Source organism: Pteronotus mesoamericanus, unplaced genomic scaffold (genome assembly GCF_021234165.1).
Source record: "Pteronotus mesoamericanus isolate MK-2021 breed Mesoamerican mustached bat unplaced genomic scaffold, CSHL_Meso_final scaffold_83, whole genome shotgun sequence".
Taxonomy (NCBI): domain Eukaryota; kingdom Metazoa; phylum Chordata; class Mammalia; order Chiroptera; family Mormoopidae; genus Pteronotus; species Pteronotus mesoamericanus.
In genome coordinates, this window is record NW_026555328.1 from 311,619 (window position 1) to 337,753 (window position 26,135).

Genomic DNA, 26,135 nt, shown 5'->3' on the forward strand with positions numbered 1-26,135 from the left:
GCGGGCGGACTCTCTCCGTGACCCTACAAGTCCCACAATGCCACTTGCGCGGGTGCCACATCCTCTTCCGTCTGAACAGCGCGCCGGCTCCTGCCGACGTGTTTTTCCGGTGGCGGAGCAGCGGTTCACCCTCTCCCTGGCAAAATGGTGAGGTGGTGGAAGGGAGCTTGCCACAGGGTTGTGAGGACCCCTCAGGGCCCGTCCCACACTCCCGTTCTCCCGCAGAGGCCTCGGGCGCCCGGGATCCAGATCGCCGGAGGCTCCAGTACCCTCCGGCTTGGGCTGAGGGGCGGGCAAAGGAAGCCCCTTGCGATGGACTCATGAGGCTGTTTTGATCTCCCCAGTGTTAAGGGTGGGGCGCGTGAGGTGCATTTTTAATACCTTGGAGCTTTTATCTCTCTTACTTGTGATCAAGCTGTTCTTTCTGTCTCGACGTTTCTTCCCCCTGCCAAACTCGTACTTGTTCTGCAAGGCCTTGGGGAAATGTCATCTTCCTGGTGAAGCATTTCTAACTCTTTCAGGCAGTTGGCCTCTCCCAGGAGCTCCCACAGCGTCCGTAGAGACCAGACCTCTCTTGCCACGTGTCCTGGACTTCATTGTCATCTGTCACGCCTCCTAATGACCACCATCTGACGTGCTCCTAGTCCTGAAATGATGTCTATTCATCTTTGTATTCCCAGTGCCAAACACAGGGCCTGCAATTGGTGGCTCAATAAATGGCAGTAATTGTCTGTCATTTGGGGGATGGGGGATAAGTGTTTACCGAATTCCAGCGTCTCTTAGAACAATGGGGTCGATTTACTTCTTTAGGGTTGTTATGTTCAGGATTTTTGAAGCGTTGGCTGGCGGGTGACAATGGAAGTTAACATTTGTACAGAACTGTATGTTTACAGCCCTCTTTCACGGGCATTACCTCATAATCTTCCCTAAACTTTGGGAAGGAAACAAACACCTATTGAATAACTACCGCCACGCAGTAGCCAGATGCTTTGACATTCATTATCTTTCTTAAGTCATACCTCAACCCTGTGAGATGTTATAACTCCTTGACTGAAACTCAGGTAATTCACTAGAGTCAGAATTTAAACTGATGCCTTTTGCCTGTAGATTCTGAGATTCCATAATAGTGTAGTGGGAATATTACAGAATTAGAATTTGAGATCTAGGTACTGGTTCATAAAGCTCCTAAAGTTATAGGCAGACTTTTTGTTTTATGTGCTTTTTCTCGGCCAGAGAGGCCATATCTTTTATTACATGGTTTTTTTCATAGTGGCCAGTAGCCTCAGAAAATATTAAGGGCCATTGATTTATAGCTAATTAGTCACCTGTTGTGTTCTAGCCTCTGAATCTCAGCCACTTGTCTCTTACTGAAAAAGAGTGCCACTTTAATTTCAAATGCTAATTGTTGTCATTCCCAAATTGAATCACTTGATGTTGGTGCTGAAGGATTTCCATATTTCCCAGGCTGAAGCAGGCCTTAAGCAGTCACAGCAGCATGAAATTCCTTAATAACCCCTTAATCCACCAGGTTGAAGTCTTTCATGGCTCTAATCTCATGCCTTCCCCTAGGAGCTCGAGGCCATGAGCAGATATACCAGCCCAGTGAACCCAGCTGTCTTCCCCCATCTGACCGTGGTACTGTTGGCCATTGGTATGTTCTTCACCGCCTGGTTCTTCGTGTATCCTTCCCCTGAGCAGCAAGTGGGCCAGAACTACTGATAAGGGAAACTGAGGCAGAAACCATGCTAGGTACATGCACCCTGCCCATTTGTCCTGATGTGGGATTGGAAAAAAGTAGGGAGGTCGAGGGTAGACTGTTGATGTTTAAGGTCAGGTTGTGGCCTCATTTTTCAAATGCAAGTGAGCTCAGTTTGCTCTTCAGATTTCTAGGACAGTAAGCTGAGGGCCTGGCTGGACTCGAGGCTGGGGGTAAATCTGAAGTTAAAAAAGTGGTATAAGGAGGGATGCCCTTTGGTGTCAGGAGATCTGAGGACTAGGTTAGCTCCACCATTCATTAGCTGCATGGCCTGGTGCAAGTCACCTAACCCCTCTGGGCCTCATTTTCTTCCTGGGTAGTATGGAGTAACAGTCTAGGTCGTCTCTTGGGCCCCTGTGCCTGGCTGCAGCAAGCCAGACAAACCCCCAGAAAGCCAGCAGCCCCTATCTTTCTCCCCGAGTCGCAGTGCTCTGTGCAGTCCATCTCTTTGCTTCTCCTTAACCACCGTGCCAGTTATGAAGTCACCTCTACCAAGTACACACGCGACATCTACAAAGAGCTCCTCATCTCCTTGGTGGCCTCGCTCTTCATGGGCTTTGGGGTCCTCTTCCTGCTGCTGTGGGTCGGCATCTACGTGTGAGCTCCCAAGGGTAAGAGCTGTGACAGGGTGGGACACTGCAAAACTTTCCACACCTGTATCAGTGCAGTCCTCAGGCCTTCACAATCCCTTGGTTAATGGAGGCAGACTCAGCAGAATGGATAGGGACACCAGACACATGTGCCTCTGTCCATGTGCCTAATGGGGGTTGGAGCCAAGTGTGACCTACTTTGTAAGTTCTAAATTCAGTACACTGCCCAGGGCCTTGATCTGGCTTTGGGGTGTACTACACAGCTGTGGACACAGGCTTCTCATGGTTATGCATTTCCATTTTGTTTTGTTTTTGTTTTTCTTTTTTAGATTTTTAGAGAGGGGAAGGGAGGAAGAAAGAGAGGAAGAGAAACATCAATATGAGGTTGCCTCTCAATCACCCATACTGGAGACGTGGACTGCCAGCAACCCTTTGGTTCGCAGGCTGGCACACAATCCACTGAGCCACACCAGCCAGGGCCACATTTTCATTCTTACATGTCATACACCAGTAACTTGGAGAGGCTGCTGGGGTCTGGGCCAGAAGTGAGTCAGGGACTGGTACTTAAAATTTGCTGCAAGGAGTACTGTTTTAATTAGTCTGAATGTTTTCAGCCATTGAAATAAATGTTGACTAAGTGATATAAGAAAAACAAAAAACCTTGCTGCACATAATCCAGCAAATAGGTCATGAGACTTGGCTCTGGTGGCTTAGCTTCAAAGGAGTGTGCCCGTCGGCCCTTTCTCCGGGACATAGGGGCCCAGTAAGAAAAGTTGGTAAAAAGGAGGCTCTTTGGTCTCATTTTGATACCCCTCTTCTCTTTCAGGTTCCAACCAGGCAGCTTCACTGAATCTCTGCTTTTGTAATTTAATTTTTTTTTTACTATTGCTGGAAGTACCCTGCCTACTGCTCACAATAAAGGCAGATGTGTGACCATCTTGTCTGGTGCCCAGTCTCAGCTCTTGCTGCTTTTCTTCTGCCTTTCAGATGGTTTCTGCTGCTGGGATGCCTGCTCCGTACCTATGAGGGCAAAGAGGGTATGGGAGGGGTATCCTGTCCTTGTAATTGAAGGCTTACCTGTGGATAGGAAGGGCAGGCCTACCCTCTTCTGTTGTTTCTAGAGCAAACTTCTCTAGGAACCCTCACCAATCAAGTCTTCCCTGGGCCAGTCCTCTACTCCAAATATAGCCACCCTTCTCTAGGCTGGGAACCCTGGCAAGGCTCAGCTTGTCCCCTAAAAAGGCTTTTCCCTAGGATGGCTACTTTTAAGCCACGTAGGGCAGCAGTAGGTCCCTTGGTTGCGGCTGGAGGTGGGGGCTGTTGAGCCCTGTTCCCAAGCCCAGTGTGAAGCTAAGAAGGATAATGGGATATAAATCATGCATCTGGCATAGGCACCCCAGAGATTCCAGTAGGTCCTCGCCCCATAGGCGACTCCATCTCCCACCAGAACAATCTCAAGAAGAGACAGGGAGGCAAGCTCAGATACAAAGCCGTATTTATACATTTATTTATATATGTGTATTTACTTCAGAAGAAAAGAACAGTTCAGGGGACAGGAAGCAAACAGGCCCAGGGCTGCTTCCCTCTGCCCACTCCTGAGTCAGAGTTGGTACACGATAAATATGAGTCAAAGCCCAGGGACGGGAGCTGGGAGTTAACAGGGAGGGAGGGGCGCTCTATGCACATGCAGGCTTTTATGGGAGATATACTGAGGGTAGGGGTCTTGTGCATTAAGAGGCCCTATGTACAGCTTGAAGCTTGGGGGAGATTAGCCCAGTGGCTATAGGAATAAATGCCAAAGGGGAGAGAGAAAGGAAGAGATGGCTGCTGGACCCTGGGTAGGGCATGGAGCCGAGACACCCACTTCTCAGCTCCAGCCAGGCAGCTGTCAGCCTCCAGCAGGTGGCCCCTTCACCTTCCCTGAGGCCCTTTTACCTTATTGGGCTTAACGCAACTTTGGTCCAAGGTTGACCCCCCCTCGAGCAGCTTGGAGCCCCAACTTGGCCCCAACCCCTACCCTGAGACCCCCACTCCAGGCATGGAAACAGCCAGCTGCTGGCCAGGTTGGGGCTATGCTGTATCCAGATGGGCTCCAGGGGGCAATGGAGGGTCATTTTCCAGTTAAGGACAGAGGGGCCATAGTCCAAGAACACATACCTGCTGGGGAAGCCCCAGAATCCTATTATAAGGAGGGGGGCTCAGCAGTTTTAAGGCACATAGGGAGGTCCCCCACCACCACCATGCTGTGGGAGGGGAGAGAGCAGAGTAGTCTTAAGTAAGGCTGGGCCCCCTGCATGGTATGAGAGCCATGTTATTCCTGTGTCAGAATGAGGGAGTGGAGCCCCACTGGGGAGGGGGCTGAGTGTCCAGGTATCCCCACTAGCCCCCATCCCCCTGGTGTTTTCCCATCCTCAGGATAAGTGCTTTGAGATCCACAGCAGAAGGGGGCTCACAGTTCTAGACTTTTTCAAGATTCAGCCCCATTATGTAAAGGCCTCCCATTCAGAGCTGAGAATGAGACATAGGAGAGGGGCAAGGCCTGGTTCCCAGAGAGGTGGCAGACCACAGAGCAAGGACATAAGGGAAGTCCTGTCCTCGTATCTGAACCCATGGCAGACATGGCTCAGTGATTGCCACACTCCTTCCACAAGTCAGATGTGGCCTCAGAATGCTGCAGACACTCACTAAAGACAAGTTAACATTGGCACTTGAGATAAGACTTCCGCCCTAACCTGAGCCCACCCCACGCCTGGGAGGAGTGAGCAGAGATGGGGCCTCCAGCAGACAAGAATGGAGGGAGAGGCCAGAGTCTTCATGGTCGGGAGTCGGATGGATGTCTCAAGGCCCCCTGGGACAGATCAGAACCAGGGCCCTGTCTTTGCAAGTATCATCCCAAGACTCTGGCCCGCTCTGGGCCCCTGTCACCACCCTTCCACTCTTGTCCTGGTTTAAGTGCATTTTAGTAATTCATTAATAACAGGAAAAGCTATCTGCACCCATCCATCAGCCAAGATGGCCTGCGGCCTTGCAAGGATTCCTGCTCCTCTGCTCAAAGAATGATGGGTCACCGGCACCTCTATGAGCTCTAGCAGCTCCCAGGAGCCCAGGCCTTGGGGCCGCACCACCAGGAAACTCATGGGGAACTTCCAGGATACTCCAGGTTCAAGGGTCCGAGGCTTACCTGGCCCACTGGCCCCACTGGTTCAGCCAGGCACTAAGTGTACATAAGGCACGTGGTTCATCTCTCCAACCCATCCAGGGCTGGCTTCAGTTGCCCTGGAAGCTCTTGGAGCCAAGCTCTCCCAGGGACAGGAGACCTCCTGGGCCACACTTAAAGCTTCGAAGTGCAAGTCCAGCGTAACAGTCAAACCCCAAAAGTCCCATCTCCTCGCTACCCCTCAGGGAGCCACTTCGAGAGTGAGGGCTGTCTGCCCTCCACTGATCCATGGTTCCAGCCAAGTGTCGGCTCCATCAAGCCTCCGCTGATCTCAAAGGCAAGCAGGTCCTCTCTGAGGGCCAAAAGGCAGCTCCCAGTCTCAAAAGGAGAGGCAGGGAGGGTGGGCTCTGGAGAGAGTCCCAGGCTTCCCCTTGCCTCCAGGGCACCTGAAGCCAGCCCTCCAACCACCATAGCTGGACAGATGTGAACTGGTCCTGTCCTGGCCCCAGGAGGTCTCTGGTTCCCTCCGGGGTGTGGGAGGAGTGACCAGCAGGAACAGCAGCTCCAGTGTGAGGACTTCCAGTTTCACCAGGCAGGGAGGGCCAGGCCGAGCTCAGCCTCCAGGGGAGTGCCAGTGAGTGGTGGAGAGCTGGCGGGCCGCAGGCTCCAGTGTAACACCACTGCATCCAGTGTAGGGAGGGCGCCCAGGGGCCCCGGGCCCCGGTGTGGGGCTGCCTCAGGGAGGGCAACTCAGTCACACAGGCGGTAGAATCGGAAGTAGTAGTCTGTGGCTGGCCGGACCAGGGCCTCCGCGCTGCAGTTGGCCTGACCCTGAGTGGAAGGACAGTGGGACTGGGTGAGGTGGCTTGGGGGTTGCAAGGCAGGAGGTCCTCCCCCGGATGACATTGCCTGACACTGCCCCCAGTCCTTCCCTGAGCTCTGCAAACCCCCCATTCCCATCCCTCCCCCAAGACCCACACAGATACCGGTGGCTGTGCTCACCAATAATGCCACCTGGAAGTGGTAGGTGAATTCACGGAAGGACAGGATGGTTACTGGCCACTGGTGGGAAGTGCCCTGGAGAAAGAGTAGAGAGGGGTCAGGACAGCCCCCTCCCCCTTCCTAATCAGCATCCCTCTCACGTGGCCAGTGTAGCCGTGCGCTCTGCGGCATGTTTGGGGAAGAGAGATGGGAGGGAGCGGGATGTGCTTTGGGGAGCAATGGCAGCCACCCTCAGTGCAGACTGTGCCAGGTCCACAGCTGCCCTCACCTGGTGCCTGCCTCTTCCCTGTCTTGTCTACCTTCCCTCTCATCCTCTATGCTCTGGGCATGTGGAAGTATTTCATTAACACCATCTTCACTACAGCCCAATGAGGTGGCACTGCTGATAGATGAGGAAAATGAGTTGCTTGCCTGAAACCACACGGTGACACATGGCAGAGCTGGACTTCAAACCCTGGTCTGTCATGCTCTCTCCCTGGCAGGGCAGCACAGAGCCCGGTGCAGGCAGCGTGCCCATTTCCTCCCTGAGGCTCCGGCTTTGCCTCTGTAGTATGTGTGTCAAGCCTGGGCGCCACACCCAATGAGCGCTTTGCCATGTTCCCCCCATTTTCTTGTGCTCTCCTGTCTCGGTGGGGCCACAGGGCCTGGGCCTCTTAGGGCTCTCATCTACCCCATCCTGTACTTAGGTTACTTTCTGCACTTCTTTCTCCCTGGCTAGGGCACTGTCGGAAGGCAAGGCCTGTGCACACTGCGCTTCCATCTCCCCACAGCTGGGCCCAGCACAGGGTCTGCGACAGAGACGGTGCCAGGGAAGGTTTTTAAAAATTTATTGATTGATTTTATAGAGAGGAAGGGAGAGAGAAACATTGCTTGTTTTTCCACCTATTTATGCAGTCATCGGTTGTCTCTCGCATGTGCCCTGGCCAGAGGTCAAACCCACAACCTTGGACTATCGGGACGGCACTCTAACCATCTGAGCTAGCTGGCAGGGACCCCATGAGCATTTGTTGACTAAACACACAAATGGTGAAAAGAAATTTCCTTAACTTGTGCTGAGAGTCACAACTTCAGGTCACGGCCAGTGAGGAACTAGACAGTGACAGGACCCCAGCCACCTGGTTCCTGGAGCAGGAGGTAGCCCTCTACATGTAGCCAGAGTCGTCTTCCAAAAACCCGATGGAACTGTGCCACTTCCCCAGCCCAAGCCTGAGGCCCAGGCTCCTGGCCCACTGGCCTCCTGACTCAGCCCCCACCATGCTTCCAGCTCTGCCAACATGCCACACTCTCCTTGGCCTCTAGACCTCTGCATGTGCTGTTCCCCTACTCCCAGGACACAGTCCCCAAATTGTCCTTCAGGTCTTGTCTTAATTACACATGACTTTTGTCAGTGGCTGTCCTGACCCTGAGACCAAACAAGATTAGCTCCCCCTGCCATGGGCTCCCAGGACTCCCTGTTCCCACCATTGCATTCAAGTTAGTCCTTCTGGGATTGTTTTCTTCTCTGGGGCTCTTTCAGAACAGGGACAGGAGATGCTCAGCAGTAAATGGTGCACATAAGACCCCCCACCCGGGGGCACAGAGGCCCAGACCCCAAAGCCCTGGCTCCCTCTCCTCACCCATTGGGGGCCCAGCTGTGCTCTGGGGCCTGGTTGGTTCACAGCTTCCCCATTGCCCTGTACCTGGGTGTCCTGGTGGGTGTGGAGGCTCCGTAGAAGGCCCCCCTCCTCACACGGCTCCTCTGACATCAGGCTGCACAGCACCACGGACACGGGGAACGAGGAGCTGGGGAAGGCCCAGTTAGCAGGGAAATGGGGTTCTGAGTTCCCCCGCCCTGGCCTCCTCCCTGCCAGGCTTCACTCCACCTCCCCTGCCCCACTGACACAAGCTACTGGACCCTCACACAGCTTGAAAATGATGACTAACAGTCAAGGTCCTCGACAACTATACACCCGTTCCCACCCACCATCCCACACAGTCAAGGCCGCTGGAGGCAGCAGCCCATGCTACAGACAAGGACCTGAAGCCGAGAGAGTGCCAGGGCCACACCACCCGTGAAGCACCGGGCAGGCAGTTAGTATCCCTCCTCAGCCCCTGGCACCACTGTGTCTCTCCCCTCCCCCACACCACACACTCACTTCATCTGCAGCGTCAGGCTGAGGTGCAGGGGAGTCCTGCTGCTGACAGGGATGTGGTAGGTGAAGTTCCCAGGCCTGAAAGGGCAAAGCTGGCCCCTCAGCCGAAGGCCACCCCCACAGCCCCCATCCCAACCAGCTTTGGTCTCAACCTCAGCCCTCACCCCAACCTCAGCCCTCAGTCTATACTGGAACGCTTCAGGGGTCTAGGAAGGACTGCCCCGCCTTGTGGGGGAAGTCTCTCTCGAGGGTCCAAGATCTGGACATCTGTACTGCCTGGACATCATGTCATCTGGGGGAACCTGCCCCTGGTGTGAAGGGAGGGAGCCAAGCCCACCTGCAGGCACCCCCTGGAGCGCAGTATTGGGGAGTGATGGGCATCGAGTTCTCCAGCACCTGGATGGAGGTCAGGGAGGGGGCTGCGTCTGTAAGGAAAGAGGCTGTTGGGGCGAAGAGGAGGAGGGTGACAAGGCAGGACACAAACGAGGAGCAGCCAAGCCTTTCCCTGCCAGCTGTGGATCAGGCAGTCACACCTTAGTGTGAGTAAGTTTCAGGTCATTCTTCCCAGACCCCCACAGTGGCTGGAGGTGCATTGCCCTTTTCCCCAACTGCCCCAGGACTAGCCAGCTCCCGGGAGCCTGAGGTCTATCTCCTTGACAGAACCAGAACACCCAGGAGCAGGGATGGTCTCCCATATCCCTTGCTGGAGGGTGGGGGAGTGGGGGGGCCGAGCCTGCTCTTAGGCCTCTGCTCCCAATCGCACCCATCTCTAACCCACTCTGGGCTCAGTGAAGCAGGTGACTTGAAATCAGCCCCAGTGGGAGTGCTCACATGCAGGAACCGGGGTCCCTGGCCACCCACAAAAGCCACGTGTGAGACGTGCGCCAGCACGCTGCTGCCTGCAGTCCTCTCTGAACAAGCCCACTACGGACGGATTGGCTGGCTGCGGGAGGGGAAACGAGTTTCTTTGTTCATCTCAGTTCATCTTCAGGCTCGCTGCTGTCTGACCATCTGCCCAAGAAGGGGAAGCTGGGGCCACTAGCCACTGAACATTTGCTGGGCCTGCGACATTTTCAGCTTTATGAGGCACCAAGGAACCCAGCAGGACCCAGAATGCCCTGTGGGGTCATGGATGGGGATCAGATAAGGACTCTATAGATAGCGCCCTTGAACTTCTTTTCTGGGCACACTCCTACTGTCCTTCAGAGACCCAATTCCAATGTTCCCTGCCTGATCCTTCCCTGATCACCTCCCCGCCTTGGCCTGGACTGAGTGTCCTCCCCAGCCAAGAAGCCACCTCTCAGAGCCTCATCCTATGGCTGTGTTTCCGTGTCTGTGAGCTCTTTGGGGTCAGAGCATGTCTTCCCCCAGTGCCCCATACAGAGCCAGCCACAGAGCAGGGCCTAGGAAACGGCTGTCTGGTGGGCATCTTACCCCAGGGGGCTCCCCCCTCACTTTGAACTTCAAACTCAGTAAGCCACAGCTTCTCAGCTTTTTGTTGTTGTTGTTTAAGCCACAACGCCCATCAAATGAAAGCTGATGAGGAGGCCCAATGCCTAGAGCAGAGCTACCTGGTTGGAGCCAGGAAGGCTCTTAGCCTCCCCTTCAACCTCCAAGGCAGCCCCCAGGTCACCATGGAGGACCTTGGCTTGAACACCTCTGCAAGAAAGGATTCTGTAGCTTTGTGCAACTAAGGGTTTGAGGTTTGGAAAAACACAGAAGGAGCCAGACCCTGGAGTTGGGCAGACTTGGCATCAAATTCCAGCTCTGCCACTGACGGGTTACAGGGCCCTTGACAAGTCACTTCATTTGTCTCTGCTTCCTCATCAGAAAAATGGGAACCATTCCTTTCTGCAGGAAGCTTCTGCAGGTTAAATGAGGCAGCCTCTGTAAAGCCCCTGCCCCGATTTCTGGTTACTGCTGATGGATGGTGCCACATCCAGGCACTCAGGTGACCGGGCTGAAACGGGCCCTGGCCAGTGAGCTATGCCGGGCTGGGCTGGGCTGAGGGGTGCAGGGGGCAGGGCAAGTACCTGGTGGGCCCCAGGTCTGAGTGGGCTGGGCAGGGCCCAGGCCAGGCTGGGGGGCCCCTCGGCGGGCCCGGCCATGGATTCGGAGACTGGGGCTGTTCTTGGTTTTGCCCTGCACCCCAGGGAAGGGGACTGCAGGACTGGCCACAGGCTCCAAGCTCTTTGGATGCTTGAAGTGGCCAATGCCATTGGCTGACAGGCCCCAGGACTTGGCTCTGATGTTGGTGACTGGCAGCAGGGCCATCTGGCTAGGGTCTGTGGATAGAACCAGGGACAGGCTGAGTAGAGGGAACTGGCTGCCTCCTTCCCAGCTATCCCTTCGGCTCCTCTGGATTCTGGGTGACCCACATCTATCTCTTAGCCTCCTAGGGGGCCCCCAATCCTTTCCAGAGCCTCACTCTGGGTTCCAGGAGACCCTCCCACCAATGAGTCTTCGGGGGTCTTCCTCCGGACTCAGGTCAAAAACAAACAACCCCCCCCCCAAAAAAAACCCCAACTCCATACCTGAGTGGTTCGTGGAGGAGCTGGAACTGGGGTTGAGATCTCGGCCGGGGCTAAAGCTGGAGCCAAGACTAGGGTCAGCAGTAGGGCTTGGAGTGGGTGAGGAGCAGCAGACAACAGGGCAGGGGTGGCTGGAGCACAAGTCTAAGGTGCGGATGGCTGGTCCCGGGGCTGAGCTGGCCAGGCTGGTGGAAACTGAGGAAGCCAGAGGCGGCATGAGCCTGAGGGGCACAGCAGAGCCCTCACCCAGCGCACAGCCGCTTCTCCGCGATCCCATCGCTCCAGACCCACCCCAGGCACGCACCCAGCAGCAACGAGGGCTGTGTGCCCGGCAGCCCAGTGGTCACAGGGGACTGTCGGAGCTGAGTGGTTCCAAAGTTCTGGCTGGACCTGCTGAGGAAGGGTGGACTAAACTCAGAGGGGTTGGGACAGCCTGAGTCGGGGGGCCTGGGATTCCTAGAGAAGCAGGAGGGGCAGGAGGAGGGGGCCAGGGAAGGTGGAAAGGAGGCAGGAAGAGGGCGGCAGGAGCCAGAGGCAGGAGGGAGGGGGCTGGGTCCTGACACGTACCATGGGCACAAGGCCTCACTCCCCCCCGGGTGCTGGGGCCGGAGCAGGGCCAGGAGACAGGAAGTGGACACGGCAAAAGAGCTAAGGGGCAGCAGAGAAGAAAAAGGGGAGACAGGCGCAGGGAAGGAGAGAGAAGACACAGTCAGAGCTGGCCCCAGAGGCTGAGGGTGACAGTGGGCAGACAGAGCCCAAGGTCCCACCCTGGCCCTCCTTCCCTCCACCCCTGTCCAACCTGGACCCCTCAGATGCCTCTGACTCTCAGAGGCCTGGGTACCTGGAGGAGCACTGAGTAGCCAGAGAGAAACATCGGCTTCTGCAGGACTAGAAAACAGCTGCCCCACTGCAGGCAGACCCTCCTACCCACCCTCACAAGCCCCCAGCAGTCTGAAAGCCTAAGGTGGACCCCACTTAGAGGGGACAGCTTCTGTGGCTTCCCTGACCCTGGGCTGCCCACCAAAGCCCCACCTGACCTGGCAGCTCAGCGGGCAGCCAGGCCTCCAGGGACATACCCATCCGTTTCTACCAGGTCCTCCTCGGTGCGCAGGCTCAGCACGTACAGCGTGGACATGGACACCACACTGGGAACCCCAGAAAAGGGCCATAGTTAGAGCTGGAGCCACGGTCTACGCCCTCTCTCTAGGGCAGGGCCTGGGTTCCCAGGTGACGCCTGTAATGGGTCCCCTGGCCCCTGGGGGACGAGACAGCATGAGGCAGCCCACCTCCCTCCCCAGGACCTCCAGGGCTCTCCTAGGCTGAGGCTTCCTCTTCCCACTGTGGGAAGCTCAACTCCCCTGGCCGGCCAGCCACCCCCAAGCCTGCGGAACAAGTCACCTGAAGGCCATGACCACCACCAGGGCAATGATGGTTCCCTGCAGGAAGCGCTGGCTGATGCAGGCCTGGTCTGGGACCACGGACGGTGGCTGAGGACCGAGAGGAAGCGGGAAGAAGCGGAAAAGGCCCAGACTTAGGGAGCCTGTGACCTTATCCACTGTGGGCTTTGCTGGAGGTCGAGGTGCCAAGGTTGACTCATTCCCACAGAAGGCAGAGGGAGAGGAAGGACAAACAGGGCTTGGGGGGCTGGGGGAGGGTCCGGATAGGAAATGAAGCACTTGGAGTCAGTGAGCTTGGAGAGGGGCAAGCTGGAAAGGAGAGCCAGGGGGGATGGGGATGGTCAACCTGCCTCCCACCCCTGCCCACCCTTACCTTGCTGGCTACTTTGGGGGGCCTCTTCTTATGGGGGATGCTGCCCACCCGGCTGAACTGGCTCCCTGTGTGGCTGCAGCAAAAGGGTCCGAGTCAGAGGTGCCTTTGGGCAGTGGGTCTTGCCCTCCCCCACCCCGCGCCCCCACCTGAAGGCGCCTGCGCTGCCGGTGGACTTGAAGCTGTCCAGCCGCCGCAGTTTGGCCAGCTTGTGGCTCCAGCGCTCCAGCTCATCGATGCGCGTCTCCAGGTTGTCCGTCAGCTTGCACAGCTCCTTCACAGCACCCACGTTCTCCATGAAGATACGCTCCTGACGCAGGCAATAGGCCACTGTTGCGGGCACAGTCTGCTCTGGGGAGCCCCAGGCTACGAGCTCGTTGGGGAGCAGGAAGGGAGCCCCTCAAAGCTTCCCTGCCCAGGGCAGCCTTTCCTCCGGCCCAGACTCAGCTCCCACGGCCCCCTGTGCCTGCACCTCCAAACGGCATCCCCACGCTGGCATCCCGCCGGCCTGAAGAGCCCTTCCCACCCCATGAGAATGCCCCATTTCCCAGGGGCTCGTGCCCTCCGATGCCCCCCTCTCATGAGCAGGGTGTCTCACACTGAAGCATTCAACGATTCAGCCGAGGCCAAAACGTATTACAGCCCAGCGCCACACCGTGTAAGCCGCAAACACCATCCTCACAATAAACCGCGTGTTTAAGCTTTGCAATGGCCACGTGAGAATGTCTCAGCAGCTACCATATTACTCTCCTTTGGCAGGGGAGGAAAATGACCCTCAGCAAGGTTCCTCTTGCCCTCATCACACAGCCATACAGGGGGCAAGTCCCCACTTGCCCCCTGAAGCTCACCCCCTCCTCTGTGACAGAGGGAGGGAACTCTGGAGGCTGCACCTCCCCCAGTCTCTTTGAAGGAGTGAATGCCTTCCACCAGGCCCGCCCCTCTGCCCCTTGGGCTCCCTCCAGTTCCCCCTTGGCACAAACCTTGTTCACCACCAGAAAGTTCTCTATAGTTTTCCCATTGGCAAAGACCACGTCTCCAGTGTCCTTCACAGCATCAGGCAGGATCTCCTTCACCTCCTGGGCAATGACACCTGGGGGCAAGCCAAGTGTATGTGTGGGGGGCTACCCTCAGCACCTAACGTAAGGAGGGGACAGGGGCTGGAGAGGGCCAAGTTCTGGGGGCCAAATATTTGGGTTCCAAGGAGCCTTGAAGTGGGGTTAGGGGGCTGCACAAACAAGTGTCCACAGTGTCGCAGTTCGAGGCTCAAGGTGTGGGGTTTCCCTGGTCGGGGGAAGGGACAGATCCCTGGGAGTAAGGATCCCAGAAGAAGAGGGCGGGGATCCAGGGGACTAGAGGCAGGATCCATCCAAGGGCAGAGAGGCAAGGATCCCTGGGCGCAGCTCCTGGACTTCCCATGTCAAGGAGTGAATACGGGCACTGGGGTTGGCATGATTTCCCAGGGGCTGAGGGGCGGGACTTATAGAGGGCAGGGTTCCTGGGGGCGGAGTTCTAAGAGTCAAGGGGAGGGGCTCCCAGAAGGAGGGTTTCCAGAGGACAGGGGCAGGGTTACCTGATTCCCAGACTTCAGCTCCCCTTGTCCTTACCTGTCTCTGGCGCCGAGGCCTCGATGCCAGCAGTGGCAGCAAACTCCGGCTTGTATCTGTAGTGCACGAGCCGCATGCGAGAGATCCTTTTCAGCTGCTCCATGGTGTCCACCTGCGTGGAAGCCACTCCTAAGACTGAACCTCTCCCCTCCTGGCCGGGCCAGAGTGGGTCTGGAGCCCAAGACGGTGGCAGCCCAGAGGCTGCAGGGTCGGGGGAGACTCTGCTACCAGGATCCCAGGATCCAGCGATCCAGGCCCAGCCTCCCCCCAATTCCTTCCCCTGCCATCAGCCCCTCTTGCCGTTAGCTCAGCTGTCCCCACCTCTTGCACGTGCTCCTTGGCCCGAAGGTCCGATGGGTGCATGAGCGAGCCCATGACCTTGACGTTGCCATGCACAACCAGCGCCTCGTCAGGCCGGTCCGTGTTGATGCCCACACGGCCATGGTGGAAGACTGTGTCGGGCACCTGCGCTCGTTGCCACAGGACGTCGCTGTCGCTCTCAAACTGACCCGGGTTGGAGGCCTAGCGCAAGTTGGGGTTGGATGGATCAGTCCTGGGGGATGGGAGAACTGCAGCGCCCCGGGGAAAGGGGAAGCCCCTCAGCCGCCCCTCCAGCTCCAGCCAGGGCTCCTCGCCCCACCTCCCACTGTGGCCATTTTCAGTTACTTGTGGAATTTCAGAAAGCTACCAGGCCCAGTCCACCTCAGAGCTTTCGGTAAAGGAGACCCTGAGGCCAAGAGAGGGTGGAGCCTTGCCTCAGGCCACACAGCTAGTGCCCAGCAGGATCAGCCCTCCAGCCCCTGACTCCCCAGTACCCCGGCATTTCTCCTGGGGGCTTGCCTCCCAGCACTGGGGAGGCCTCTCGCCCCTCGGGGGAGGCCCTCACCCGCACGATGATGCGCTCCGAGATCTGGGCGGCCAGTGTGTAGTTCTGATTTTGTGCGTGGGCCTGGAGGGCCACCACCAGCATGAAGTACCTGGGGCACACAGGGGTCTCAGAGGCACCCAGATCCCGCCCCACCTGCCTCTGCTCACCCCTCGTACCCTGCAACCCTTCCCAGGTCACCTACACAGTGCACAAAACTGCCTGCTCAGTATTCTCCCCCAGGTTCCCAGGACCCCAAGAAGTGGGCATGAACATCCATCCTACAGAGCAGGAACCTGAGTCTCCACTAGGGGGCAGACATTCCCCAGGGGCCCACCACTAGGCGGCCACAGAAGTGTTTCTTAACCCAGAAGCCAGGCTTCTGCTCTCCCATCCTTAAGTCAACTAATGGCCCTGAGTTTCAGGTTCCTCATCTGTAAAATGAGTCAGTCTGTGGCATCTTCCTGGACCCCCTCCCCAGATATGGTGGGACTTCGGGACAGAGGTCCAGCCTGCTCACCTCTGGTCAGGGTTGGGCTTGCCCTTCTTGCGCATGTTGTTGGCCGTGGTCTCACTGAAGTGCAGCCGCCCCACTGTCACCTTCGTGACCTGCTCAGGGGGCAGACTGACACTGCGGAGGAGGGGCAGGAGATTCAGAGAGCGGGCACTGGGAGATGGGGAGAGCTGGGCCACAGGGGGGCACCCAGGTGTGGGAAGTGGACATTGTGGGTGCCTGCCTAGCCCCCCTCAGCTCCCAAGCCAGGTCCAGCATCAGCCCTTGCAGGTGCCACCCTTGAGGGGTCAGACACTCACGTGACAGGGTTAAAGGGCCGCTTGCTCCGATCTGACTGAGATTGCTCGATGTTGATGCACTGGTTCAGGGCCTCTAGCTGGGGGAGGAGCACAGCCCAAGGGCAACTCAGGGCCTGGCAGCTCTCCTGGGCCTGCAGCCTCTCAGCCAGGCCCGGCCTGGCTGGAGCTCAGGAGGAACGAAGGCACCACCCTCCCCTCAGCAGCACTCCCCCATGTGCTTGAGTGCCTTCTCCTACACAGCCACACGCCCCAAAGACCCACACCTGCACCCATTTCCCCGCCTCCGCGCACGCGCGTGAGCCTACGCATGCTGCTCGGCCATCCTCGTAGCCCCCACTCCACACCCACACTCCCCCAGCCTGAGTACATGCCCCGCACCGGCCTCCACAAACCCCTACCCACAACCCCACCCACACCCTCTCACTCCCAGCACCCCCTCCCATGTCCCCCCAACCTCTCCACGTGACACTGAAGGAGGGTATACCCTGCCATACTCCCGGGTCTCAAAATCAAGCTCCACTGATGTCATGCTGGGGAGGGCGGGGTCTTAGGGGCAGGGCCTCTAAGTCAAGACAGGCTTCAGGGCAAGTGTCCCCAAGGACTATAGCAGCTATGGACAGTGACGGTCAAGAAGCAGTCAGCCAGGAGAAGAGGGATGGAACAGGCATTTGGAGGGTTAACCAAGGAGCAGAAGCCGCTAAGGACAGGCAGGGGCTGTGACTGGACACAGCAGCCTGGGGCACAGCCAATGGCGGGGCCAGACCCCGAAGGCCTTGGTGGGCTCAGCTCAGACGTCGGGGCTTCGCCAGGCGGGCACTGGGGGCCGCAGAGGAGCAGGGAGTGCCGTGTCCACCTGGGTCTCAGGTGGGGCTTGAGTTGGGAGCCAGAGTGGAAGGTGCTGTGGATGTTCAGACAAGGAGAGGGGGTGGCCTTGTCCGGGAAGAGGAGTTAGCATGGCCCGGTGCATGATGAAGTGTGGGCAAGCGGGCCCCGGATCTACGGCCTGGGTGGCCAGGGCCCTGGAGCCCTACTCCTGAGAAGGGAGTCTGGGGGAGGGGCAAGTTCGCAGGGGACTCAGTCATTTTGGGACATGAGGATGTGGCGGCTGACAGAGTGGTCGGGAAAGGGCGCCTTGGCTGGGGATACAGACCTGGGGTCAGGATGGGGGAGGACACGAGGAGCCCAGTGGTTAAGAGGCATCACAGAGAGAAAAGACGGGACGGTTGAGTGGCAGGGGTGGACTCAGCCCTGAGAGTTTCCACCCAGAGCCCCCCAGGCCCCCTGGCCGCCCCTCCCTGCTGAGCCCCCAAACCTGCCTTCACTCCGTGCAGCTTCAGGTAGAAGCAGTCGAGGGGCTTGAGGCCTTCGGGTGTCTTGACGTACTTAGGCTCACCCAGCATGCCGATGTACACTGTCACCTGGAAGTGGTTCTTCTTCTGACACACAAAGGCGTCGTCACCCACCGAAAAGTTGAAGCCCTTGTCGGCGTCCACGCGGTAGGTGAGCATGGGCCTGGGGGCAAGGAAGGGCGCTCACCAGAGGCCTCCAAGCCGGGCCCGGGGTCCCCCAACAGGCCTGTGTGCCAACTTCCTACCCTGAACCCCTGATCACGGGGCTGCCCCCACGTCTCAGAAATGGAAGCTGAGTCCCTCGAGGCCTTGGGCTCAGCTCTACCATCTCAGTCACTATTCTTTCCTCTACATGCCTGGGACCGACCACCGTGCCCTGGGGATGGGGGAAACAGGGCAAGAGACAGAGGCCCACCAGGTGGGAGGGAAGGCCTGAGGAGGGGGCATGATGGCCCCTCACCACACTTGGCTCCTTCCCAGCACACTGCCTGAAGCCCCCACCCTCGTGGGAGATGGGGTTAGAGGGGATGGTCTGCAGAGCCTCACTGCGCCTGACAGCTGGTTGCCATGGAAACGGTGGAACCAGGCGCCAGCTCTGAGCTGGCCCAGCCCCTGCCCACCAGGCTCCCTCAAGCCCCCAAACATCCTCATTCCGACGCCTCCATATGTGCGGGTGGGGACGGGGTGCCCTGGGCAGCTGCACTCAGCCTCAGCTTGCCCATCTGTTGCTGGGAGTCTGTTCCAAGTCTGTACCCCAGTCCAGCTTGGCCCGCCCACCCAGGTCCCAAGGCACAAGCAGCTGCCAATGCCCGATGCCCGGTGACCAGTGCTTGCCTAGAGGAAGCTGGGCAAGGACAATGTTTCCAGTTTGTGAGGGGAGGGCGCTGGGCCTGGCTAATGTCTACAGGAAGGCCCAGGGCTTACCACCTCTCCCTCCCGGGACTCCACCCTCCTGCCTGCGCCAGAAGAACACCCAGGAAGTGCCTGGGCCACACCAGGCACCTCAGCTGCCAGCTTCCTGGCCTTGGGGCCTGGGGTGGCAGGGCTGGCCCAGGAAGTAGGAGTGGCGTGGGGGGTCCTCACCAGGCCATAGAGGCTGGACCCCTAACGACCTCTCCCCAACCCTGGCAGGCCCTCAAGGGACCCTTCAGCCAATGAAGCATGGAAACCCCGTTCCCCCTCCCCACCCTGCCCACTACCCTGAGGGCTTCTCGTTAAAGTCCCACAGAGCCTGGGGTGCCAATTCCAGGAGGCTGGTCTCAGCTGTGAGAGGGCCTGAGTCCCGCCACCCTGCCCAGGCCTGGCAATGTCCAAGGTGAGCCGAGGGGAGCCACACTCTCCCCGCTCACTGGCCTCCTGCGCAAGTGAGGGGAGTGGTCCCACAGGGCTCCTGGCCAGGCCAGGAAGCTGAAACCAGGTGGGTGTTGAGGAAGGGCTAGGAACGCCAGGCAGCTTCTGACCCAGTCCTCCCCTACCCCCTCGGCCCCTTCTTCCAGGGAGGGGGCTGCTGGAAGGGCCTTGCTAATACTCAGCTTCCTGCTACCTTCCTGGAATGCAGAGGAGGAGGTGGAGGAGGCACGGGGGAAAGAGAAGCCAGAAAACACCTACCCACACACTTCTCCCTGACCTGGCCCCCACTGGCCCCTCCCTGGCAGATACCACTTTCTTAAGGAGGCTTCGGGCTGGCCCAGGAGTCAGAAACCCTGAGCGCCTGCCCCAGCTCTGCCCTGAGCCTGTCCGCTCTTCCGTAAAACAGGCCATTTGGTTCCCAGTGCGCTCCCAGGCCCTGCTCCAGGACCACGATGCCAGGGCTGGGGGCGGGCGCCCAGGTGGGTGGCCAGGAGGGTGGGGAGCAGCACAGGTCACTCACAGCTCCTTGTAGTTTGCATCGTACAGTGTTGCCCACTTGTTCTGCTGATGTGGCTGCCACTTGATGGACTGGTAGTTGGGATCCAGGTAGGAGCCACTGAGGCTGTCATTGTCCTGCAGGAGACCTGGAGGAAGGGGACGCCTATGTAGGCCCTGGGACCCGCTCCCCAGCTTGAAGAAGGGTCAGCCCCCTGTGGGGTCTAGCAGGCCAGCCGTGTACCTGGTGAGGGTGCACCTGGTGGGTGCCAGGGCGGCGTCTGCACCCGGGCGATGCTGAGGGGCAGGGAGCCGGGGCCTGGTGAGAGCGGGCCCTGGGGAGGCCAGGGAGGGGACGGGGCTCGAGGTGGGTGTGGCGGCAGGGCTGTCACGGTCCCAGGCTCCTGTTTGATCATTCCATTCAGCATCTGGGCATTGAGGGTGTTGGGGGGCGATTCAGAGTGCTTCCTCTTCTTGGAGGGGTGTGTGGGGAGCCTGGATGGACAGAGGCATGCCCGATGGGGGGCTGGCTCCCCCTGAGCCCCCTCCCTCTGCGCAGGACCCCGCTCCCTGTTTCTGCAGGATGCGCCCAGCCTGGAGGATGCCTCCTGAGAGCTCCCCCATTGCTGTTTCTGTCACTGAGTTACCCCCCGCCCCCGCAGCCTGTGAAACCCAGGAAGGCAGGAGCCACACCTGACTTGTCTGTGTGTCCCCATCACGCCAGGCAACGGGCCTGGCAGGCAGTGCACTCAGAGTCGTTGGCGCAAGGAACGAGTCCGCCCCTTCCCTGGGCTGTCACTCTCAGGGTCCCCCCCACGGCTCTCCGGAGAGCAGCCCCCACGGCCGGAAACCAGCCACAGGGGGCCTGGGCCCGAAGGCGGGAGGAGTTTCCTGGCATAGGGGCTGAAGACTTGGGGGGCTGCACGGCGCCCCTTCCCCTTCTGGTTGACAAAAAGTTTAGGCAGTGGAATCTTGCCTTGAACTAAATCTTTCATGAAACCTCCACATGTAAAACATAAAAAGACAATTCCGCAGGTTGGAGTCAGACCTGGGAGTTTGGGTCTGCGCCTGGGACTTCCTCAGAACCCCGAGGACTCTCTGAGATGGCTGGAAAGTCACTGGTGTCCGGTGACAGCACAGCCCAGGTTCAAATCTTGACTCCATCCTTCTTAGTTTCATGACCCAGGCAAGCACATCCCCCTCTTGGAGCCCCAGTTTACCCACATGGGCAATGGGGACGGCCATGCCACCAAACAAGGCAGTTGTGAGCACTTGGCCATGGCTGGAAATCCCCGCGGCCTTGCTGGGCATGTGCAAACACTCATGTTGACCCCGTGTCCTAGGGTTGGAGCCTTCTGCCCTTCCTGGGCTCATGCCTGTCCCCACCTCCACCTCCGTCCTGCCTGCTGCTCCCTGACCCCCCACCTCATCTTCCCGCCCCGGATGGCTGCCCAGTCTTACTCGGCTCCATGCTGCTGCAGCAGCTGGTGCAGCATCTGCGACTGCTGGGTGTGGTGCAGCTCGGCGGGCACCAAGCCCTGCCCCACAGCAGCATAGGGGGGCATCGGGGGCTCCGCCTTCATGTACAGGTCCCGCTGTAGGACGGAGTAGTGAGGTGGGGGTGGTGGGGGCGGCGGGGGGCCTGGCAGGTGGGCTGGAGGTGGGGGCAGGTGCTCCAGGCGGGAGGGCCCTCCTGCGTGGCACAGGGTCTCGGGGGTTATGGTGCGCAGGAGGTGGGGGTCTGCAGGAGAGAAGGGGGTGGGCATCAGAGACCCGCCCCGGGCACCAGCTCTCCCCTGGCCTGCCTCTGCAGGGTCTCCTGATTCCTCAGACTCTGGGGCCGAGCCTGGGGGCTGCCCTCTCACCAGTCCCATGTGGGAGGAGAATAGGACAGCCTTTCACCCCATTTTAACCAGCTCCTGCCTCTGGGCTGGGCTGGGGAGCTGCTCCCTGGGGGACGTCCCACATCCCCGGATTCTCCAAAGCTCCCCTCCGGCCCGATCCTTCCCTGGGCCTCGGGAAGGAGTCTACCAAGACCCCCCAGCGCAGTCCTGTAGCAGCACCCTCCCTCCAGCAGCCCCTCACCCAGGATCCCAGGGGCCGGCCCCCCAGCCTGAGGGGGAAGGCCCAGCTCCCTTTGTTCCCCAGGAGGCATTCCAGAGATGTTTTTGGTAAGATAAACAGAACTCTTGACCCCTCTCTGGGCTGTGGGGAGACTGCTGCCCGTGATCCTTCTGCTCTTGGCCACCTGGCGGCCACAGCACCCCTGAGCACCCCCCCAAGGGGAGGGGGCCTGGCAGCTGGTGAGGCCTGTGCCCGGGCTGCGGCCACAGCCTCCCCGACCATCCACTTACCGCCAAAGGGTGCATCCATGATGGCGCAGGCGGGCAGGCGGGCGGCATCGCCGGCAGGGACACTTGCTCAGAGGCAGGGCCGGCTCCCCACCCGCCCATGGGGAAACAATAGCCAGCGCCAGGGAGTATTTGACCAGTGATAATCTGGGCCTGTTGGGCAGCCGCTGGCCCCCTCCCTCCCTGGCTCCCTCCCTCCCTGATAAGGCCGCCCCAACCACTTGCCCAAACCCCAGAGGGGGAGGGCGGTGCCCGCTGGACTCACCATTCACCTGCTGTGGCGAATAGGCCTCCGAGCCTGAGTCTGGGGGAGAGTCGGGCAGCGTGCTGCAGGAGAGGGGGAGGGGCTGTTGGGAGGGCAGCTGCTTGGCGGGCAGGGCCCAGAGACCCCAGAGGCCGGAGGCATCAGTCTCCTCACTCCCACCCTTGGGCCATTTCTCTGTACCCAGTCACCTTGGGGTGCCTGGCAGTTGTTGGGGGGAGCCTTCGGCTCCTGCCCAGCACCCCCTCAGACCTATGGGGCACTTGGGGGCAGTGACCGGTGCCCCTGATGGTGGCGCAGGCGTTCAAGGACTCTCTCCCCAGCCTGAGGGCCGATGCCTGCTCCTCCCTTCCTGCACCCACTAAAGCCCCCACTGCCTGGAAACGCAAGGTGCTAGGGGGCTGGGCAGGTCCACGGGGGCCTGCCCCACCGGGGGCAGGTGTGGACTGGGCAGGGAGCCAGCTCGGCTGGGCCCAGGTTTATTTTTTTCTTGCAGGTTTTGTGTTATCAGTGGTTCAGGCAAAAGAACAAATTCAACCCTGAGAGGTCAACACGTCCTGCATGAACCCAGCACTCGTCCAGTGAGGGGGAGAATGTGGCCTCACGGAGACCCAGCTCTTTGGCCATCCCTGCTCCCCACACCTGGAGAGACTTCCCACCACTGTGCCGAGCCACGATGGACACAGCCTGGGGCTGACCCCAGAGTGCCCGGGCTCCCCTAGACAAGCCTCCACCCAATCCCCCAGGCTGTGCGAGGGCAAGAGAGAAAGTGTTGAGTGATGGGGACTGAACCCACGCTGCCGACCAGGCCTCTCTAGCTCTGCGTCTGTCATCTCCCGCCTGCTCCCCGCACCTCGCTGACAGTGGCCTTGGGTTTCTCTAGTGTGTCAAGGTCTTTCACACCCTCCGATGACCCCTGCCATCAAATGCCCCAAGTCCACAGGACCTCGCGTTCTTTCCTCCTAACTCCTTGGGGCGCTCATGAGCCCCATGGTGAGCTATTGGCTGGAAACTCCCTCCCCAACTAGGCCGCAGGTTCCAAGGCAGGAGGGACGTGTCTGTCTTGTTTACCACACAGAACAGGGCCTGGCAGGGGTGGGGCAGTGAAAGGCCCAGGCCACAGCATCCCTGTGCAGCTGTGCACAAGCCCTTTCCCTCTCTGCTCAAGCACAATGACCTTGTGTGCCGTTAGAACCCCCTGTGAGGACCAGCCGAGCTTCCCTCTGGGACAGAGGTGTGGGGTGCAGCAGCGCGCACCCAGCAGGCACTTGTTACAAGCTGGTCTTCCCTCATGCCTTCCCTTTGGGGTCTGTGGCTGAGGGACGGCCTCTCTGCCTCCAGTACGCAAGCGGATATCTGCCTTTGGCAGCTAACCTCGACACCCCAGCCCCGGCTCGCCTCCACTGCCCAAGACCTGTGAGCCAGGCAACAGCTACGCCCCGCCCCCAACACCCCCGCACTCCCTCCCTGGATTCCCACAATACCTGGAGGAGAAGCATTTTGGGCTCCCTTTACAGAGAAGACGCTGAGGCCCTGACCAAGGTGGTGGTTACTAAGCCAGAGGCCTGGCAGCGGTGGGGCTGTTGATGAAGCCAGGCTGTGTGAGCTGTGTCATGCTCCCGGCCCTTGACTATCCTCTCGCCCAGAGGCAGGGTCCCTGTCCCAGCTGGGGAGCCCAGACATTTCTCCAAGCCCCTCTGCAGAGCCCAAGTTCCCTGACTCTCCCCATGGGTATGTGTCCATGGGCTACCCGGGAGCCTGGCCGGCTGGGCTGGTAGCCACCTGGAACCTTTGGTCATGGCCAGACCCAGGCGGAGCCCATGAGACAGGCCGTTGGTGTGGCCTCCTCTAATGTAGGGGGAACGGCCTGGGAGGCCGGCTTAGGGGTGGCGGATAAAACATCAGGCGCCACATCTGCACCATTAGCCGGATCCCTCTGACCACAGTAAACAGTGGCTGAATGTGTGATGGAGCGCACAGGGCGGGCGCGAGGAAGGGGGCTTGTGTGCCTGTGGATATGCACACATGTGCAGATGGTCCGTGTACGTTAACCACTGGGGCTTCCAGTTTCACCCCACCCTGTCCACTCCCCACACGGCTCTCAGAGGTGTTTCTAGGGCTTCCGTCAGCCCCCGTCACACCCCTGCGCGGAGCCCTCCGTGCTGCCCACTGCCTTGGAACACAGCCACGAGTCCCGCCTCAGCCTGGCCTAGCCCTGCCCCACCTTACCTGCCCACCAGGCAGTCACCACTGCCTGGCCTTGGCCAGCTCCTCCAGGCCCACGGGCACTGGCCCTACACCGCGCCTGCCCCTGGGCCCTGCATCGAACCTGCCCGCCACGATCCCTGCCCTCACTCACCCTGGGGCATAGGGAGCCTTGGGCTCTGCCTTGATGGGGGGCCCAGAGCCCCCCAGGAAGGGCTTGGGAGCAGCACCCATGCCATTGTTGTTGTTGCAGTTGAGCGGGGCGCTGTAACTCGGGGGTGGGTGGGGGCCGTGGCGCCCCGGGGAGGGTCCACCCCCAGGGGGGCTCAGGTGGTGGACCCCGCTGGAGCCGGGGATGGCTGGCTGCCCATGGGCGTAGGCGGAGGCGCTGGCTGGAGCAGAGATGTCAGGGAAGCAGCTGTGGAGAAGCGGGGGAAGCTCAGCGCCAGCCAGGACCCCAGCTCCTCCCTGGGTCCCCACCCTAAGGGCACACAGCATAGGGGTCAGTCGCTGGAAAAGGACCAGGAGCTGCTTTCAGTGGTGGGGCCCTCACATCTCCCAGGTGGGAGGTGGAGGCCAGGGGGCCTGGGGGTGGGGCCGAGGCTGTCCTGGGGCCACTCACAGGTCGGAGGCATCCTCCTTGCTGATGTACTCCTCCAGGATGCTGGTGTCAATGTTGGAGGGCTCCAGGGCACCGTTGATGTCGTGGCCTGCGGGCAAGGGGCAGGTGTGAGCTCAGGGAGGTGTGGGGTGCAGCTCCCGGAGACTCCAAGGCCTCTGGGCCCACCCCTCCAACTCTCCCCAGGCAGGGCTGCCTCCTCCCCATCTGTGGCTCCATCCGTCGTCCACCGCCTGACACCCTCCCCAAAAGAGGCACTGGCCTCTCCCAGCCCATGAGGCCACCTGGAGTCTCCAAGGAGGGCGGGGACCGGAGCACAGATCTGGCACAGAAAGCCACTTCTTGCCCTTCGTACCCCATTCTAGCTTCCTCACATGAGCAAGTCCTTCCTCTGATCTATGAAATGGGGCGATCATCCCCCTGTCTTATGGGGTGCTGTGAAGAGCAAACATGGTGCTTCACTGGGTCGAATGCCCAGTGGATGCCCGCCGCCCTCTGTGACTCTGTCCTGCCCTGTTCAGTACTCAGTTCCAGATGGCCCAGCTGTGGGCACCCAGGAGCACAAGGCCTGGTTGGGCTGGACGACACATCCTGTTGGGGGGGGGGTGGAGGAGGCCGTGGGCTGGGGGAGCCTCCTGCACCCCAGGCCCCAGACAGTAAGGGTGCAGGGATCAGAATCAGGAGTGCCCTGCCCTGCTTACTCTCATTGCACGTGCCCATTACTCCGTCGTAGCAGGGCTGGGTGCTTAGCTCTGGTTTTGCAGAGGTGAGAGGCCCAGAGAGGTAAGGGCTTGCCCTGGCTTCCGAGCCGGGAAATGATGGCGGACTGGGCTCTGCTCCTCTGCCCTCCCTCCCCTGGGCCCTGTCCGTTGGCCCTAGCCCCACGGAAGGGAGGGACTCACCGAAAGGCAGCCCAGTGCTCTTGGGCATCAGCGGGGAGGAGAAGGGGAGGCGCTGGCCTTTCCCCTCCCAGGGTCACCTTGCGGGGGGAGCTGGAGGGCGGGGTGATAAAGGGGCTGACGTGGGAGATGTGTCAACCTCGATAATGGAAGACGGCCCCACCCGCACCGCTGGCCTGGGCCACCGGCCCCACTGAGGCAGAAGGCGCCCTCCCATAGGCCCCAGGGCCTGAGTCTAGGGTCTGCCCCTCCCCTGCTGAGCCCGGGAGCAGAGCTCAAACAGGTCCAGGAACAAACCCTGGCTCACCTACTCCCCGTGGTGTGACACGGGGCAGGGCACACCCTCTCTGAGCCTCAGTCTCTTCATTAGTAAAATGGGGATATAAAC

General features: G+C 59.6%; 2 protein-coding genes across 2 annotated transcripts in view; one reads left to right on the forward strand and one right to left on the reverse strand.

Moving 5' to 3' along the window:
- Positions 1 to 52: 52 nt before the first annotated feature.
- On the forward strand, positions 53 to 3,292 carry TMEM258 (transmembrane protein 258). The gene is made up of 4 exons (XM_054563795.1): positions 53 to 147; positions 1,570 to 1,679; positions 2,231 to 2,367; positions 3,173 to 3,292. Exons 1-3 carry the CDS (start codon positions 145 to 147, stop codon positions 2,355 to 2,357), a joined length of 240 nt encoding a protein of 79 aa, XP_054419770.1. The 5' UTR covers positions 53 to 144; the 3' UTR covers positions 2,358 to 2,367; positions 3,173 to 3,292.
- Positions 3,293 to 4,762: 1,470 nt separating this feature from the next.
- The window catches only part of MYRF (myelin regulatory factor), a 32,532-nt gene continuing 11,159 nt past the window's right edge, over positions 4,763 to 26,135 (reverse strand). Inside the window, exons 2-27 of the mRNA XM_054563797.1 lie at positions 24,852 to 24,939; positions 24,384 to 24,647; positions 22,028 to 22,089; positions 20,873 to 21,152; positions 19,656 to 19,906; positions 19,437 to 19,560; positions 17,534 to 17,729; positions 16,218 to 16,294; positions 15,925 to 16,035; positions 15,426 to 15,516; positions 14,861 to 15,061; positions 14,540 to 14,651; positions 13,916 to 14,025; positions 13,085 to 13,245; positions 12,939 to 13,011; positions 12,567 to 12,655; positions 12,245 to 12,313; positions 11,736 to 11,816; positions 11,473 to 11,561; positions 11,172 to 11,363; positions 10,671 to 10,922; positions 8,975 to 9,062; positions 8,641 to 8,715; positions 8,185 to 8,287; positions 6,506 to 6,580; positions 4,763 to 6,334 (exon numbers count right to left, since the gene is read on the reverse strand). Of these exons, the coding sequence (XP_054419772.1) occupies positions 6,254 to 6,334; positions 6,506 to 6,580; positions 8,185 to 8,287; positions 8,641 to 8,715; positions 8,975 to 9,062; positions 10,671 to 10,922; positions 11,172 to 11,363; positions 11,473 to 11,561; positions 11,736 to 11,816; positions 12,245 to 12,313; positions 12,567 to 12,655; positions 12,939 to 13,011; positions 13,085 to 13,245; positions 13,916 to 14,025; positions 14,540 to 14,651; positions 14,861 to 15,061; positions 15,426 to 15,516; positions 15,925 to 16,035; positions 16,218 to 16,294; positions 17,534 to 17,729; positions 19,437 to 19,560; positions 19,656 to 19,906; positions 20,873 to 21,152; positions 22,028 to 22,089; positions 24,384 to 24,647; positions 24,852 to 24,939 (3,395 nt within the window). The 3' untranslated portion in view covers positions 4,763 to 6,253. The remainder of the gene's footprint in view (positions 6,335 to 6,505; positions 6,581 to 8,184; positions 8,288 to 8,640; positions 8,716 to 8,974; positions 9,063 to 10,670; positions 10,923 to 11,171; positions 11,364 to 11,472; positions 11,562 to 11,735; positions 11,817 to 12,244; positions 12,314 to 12,566; positions 12,656 to 12,938; positions 13,012 to 13,084; positions 13,246 to 13,915; positions 14,026 to 14,539; positions 14,652 to 14,860; positions 15,062 to 15,425; positions 15,517 to 15,924; positions 16,036 to 16,217; positions 16,295 to 17,533; positions 17,730 to 19,436; positions 19,561 to 19,655; positions 19,907 to 20,872; positions 21,153 to 22,027; positions 22,090 to 24,383; positions 24,648 to 24,851; positions 24,940 to 26,135) is intronic.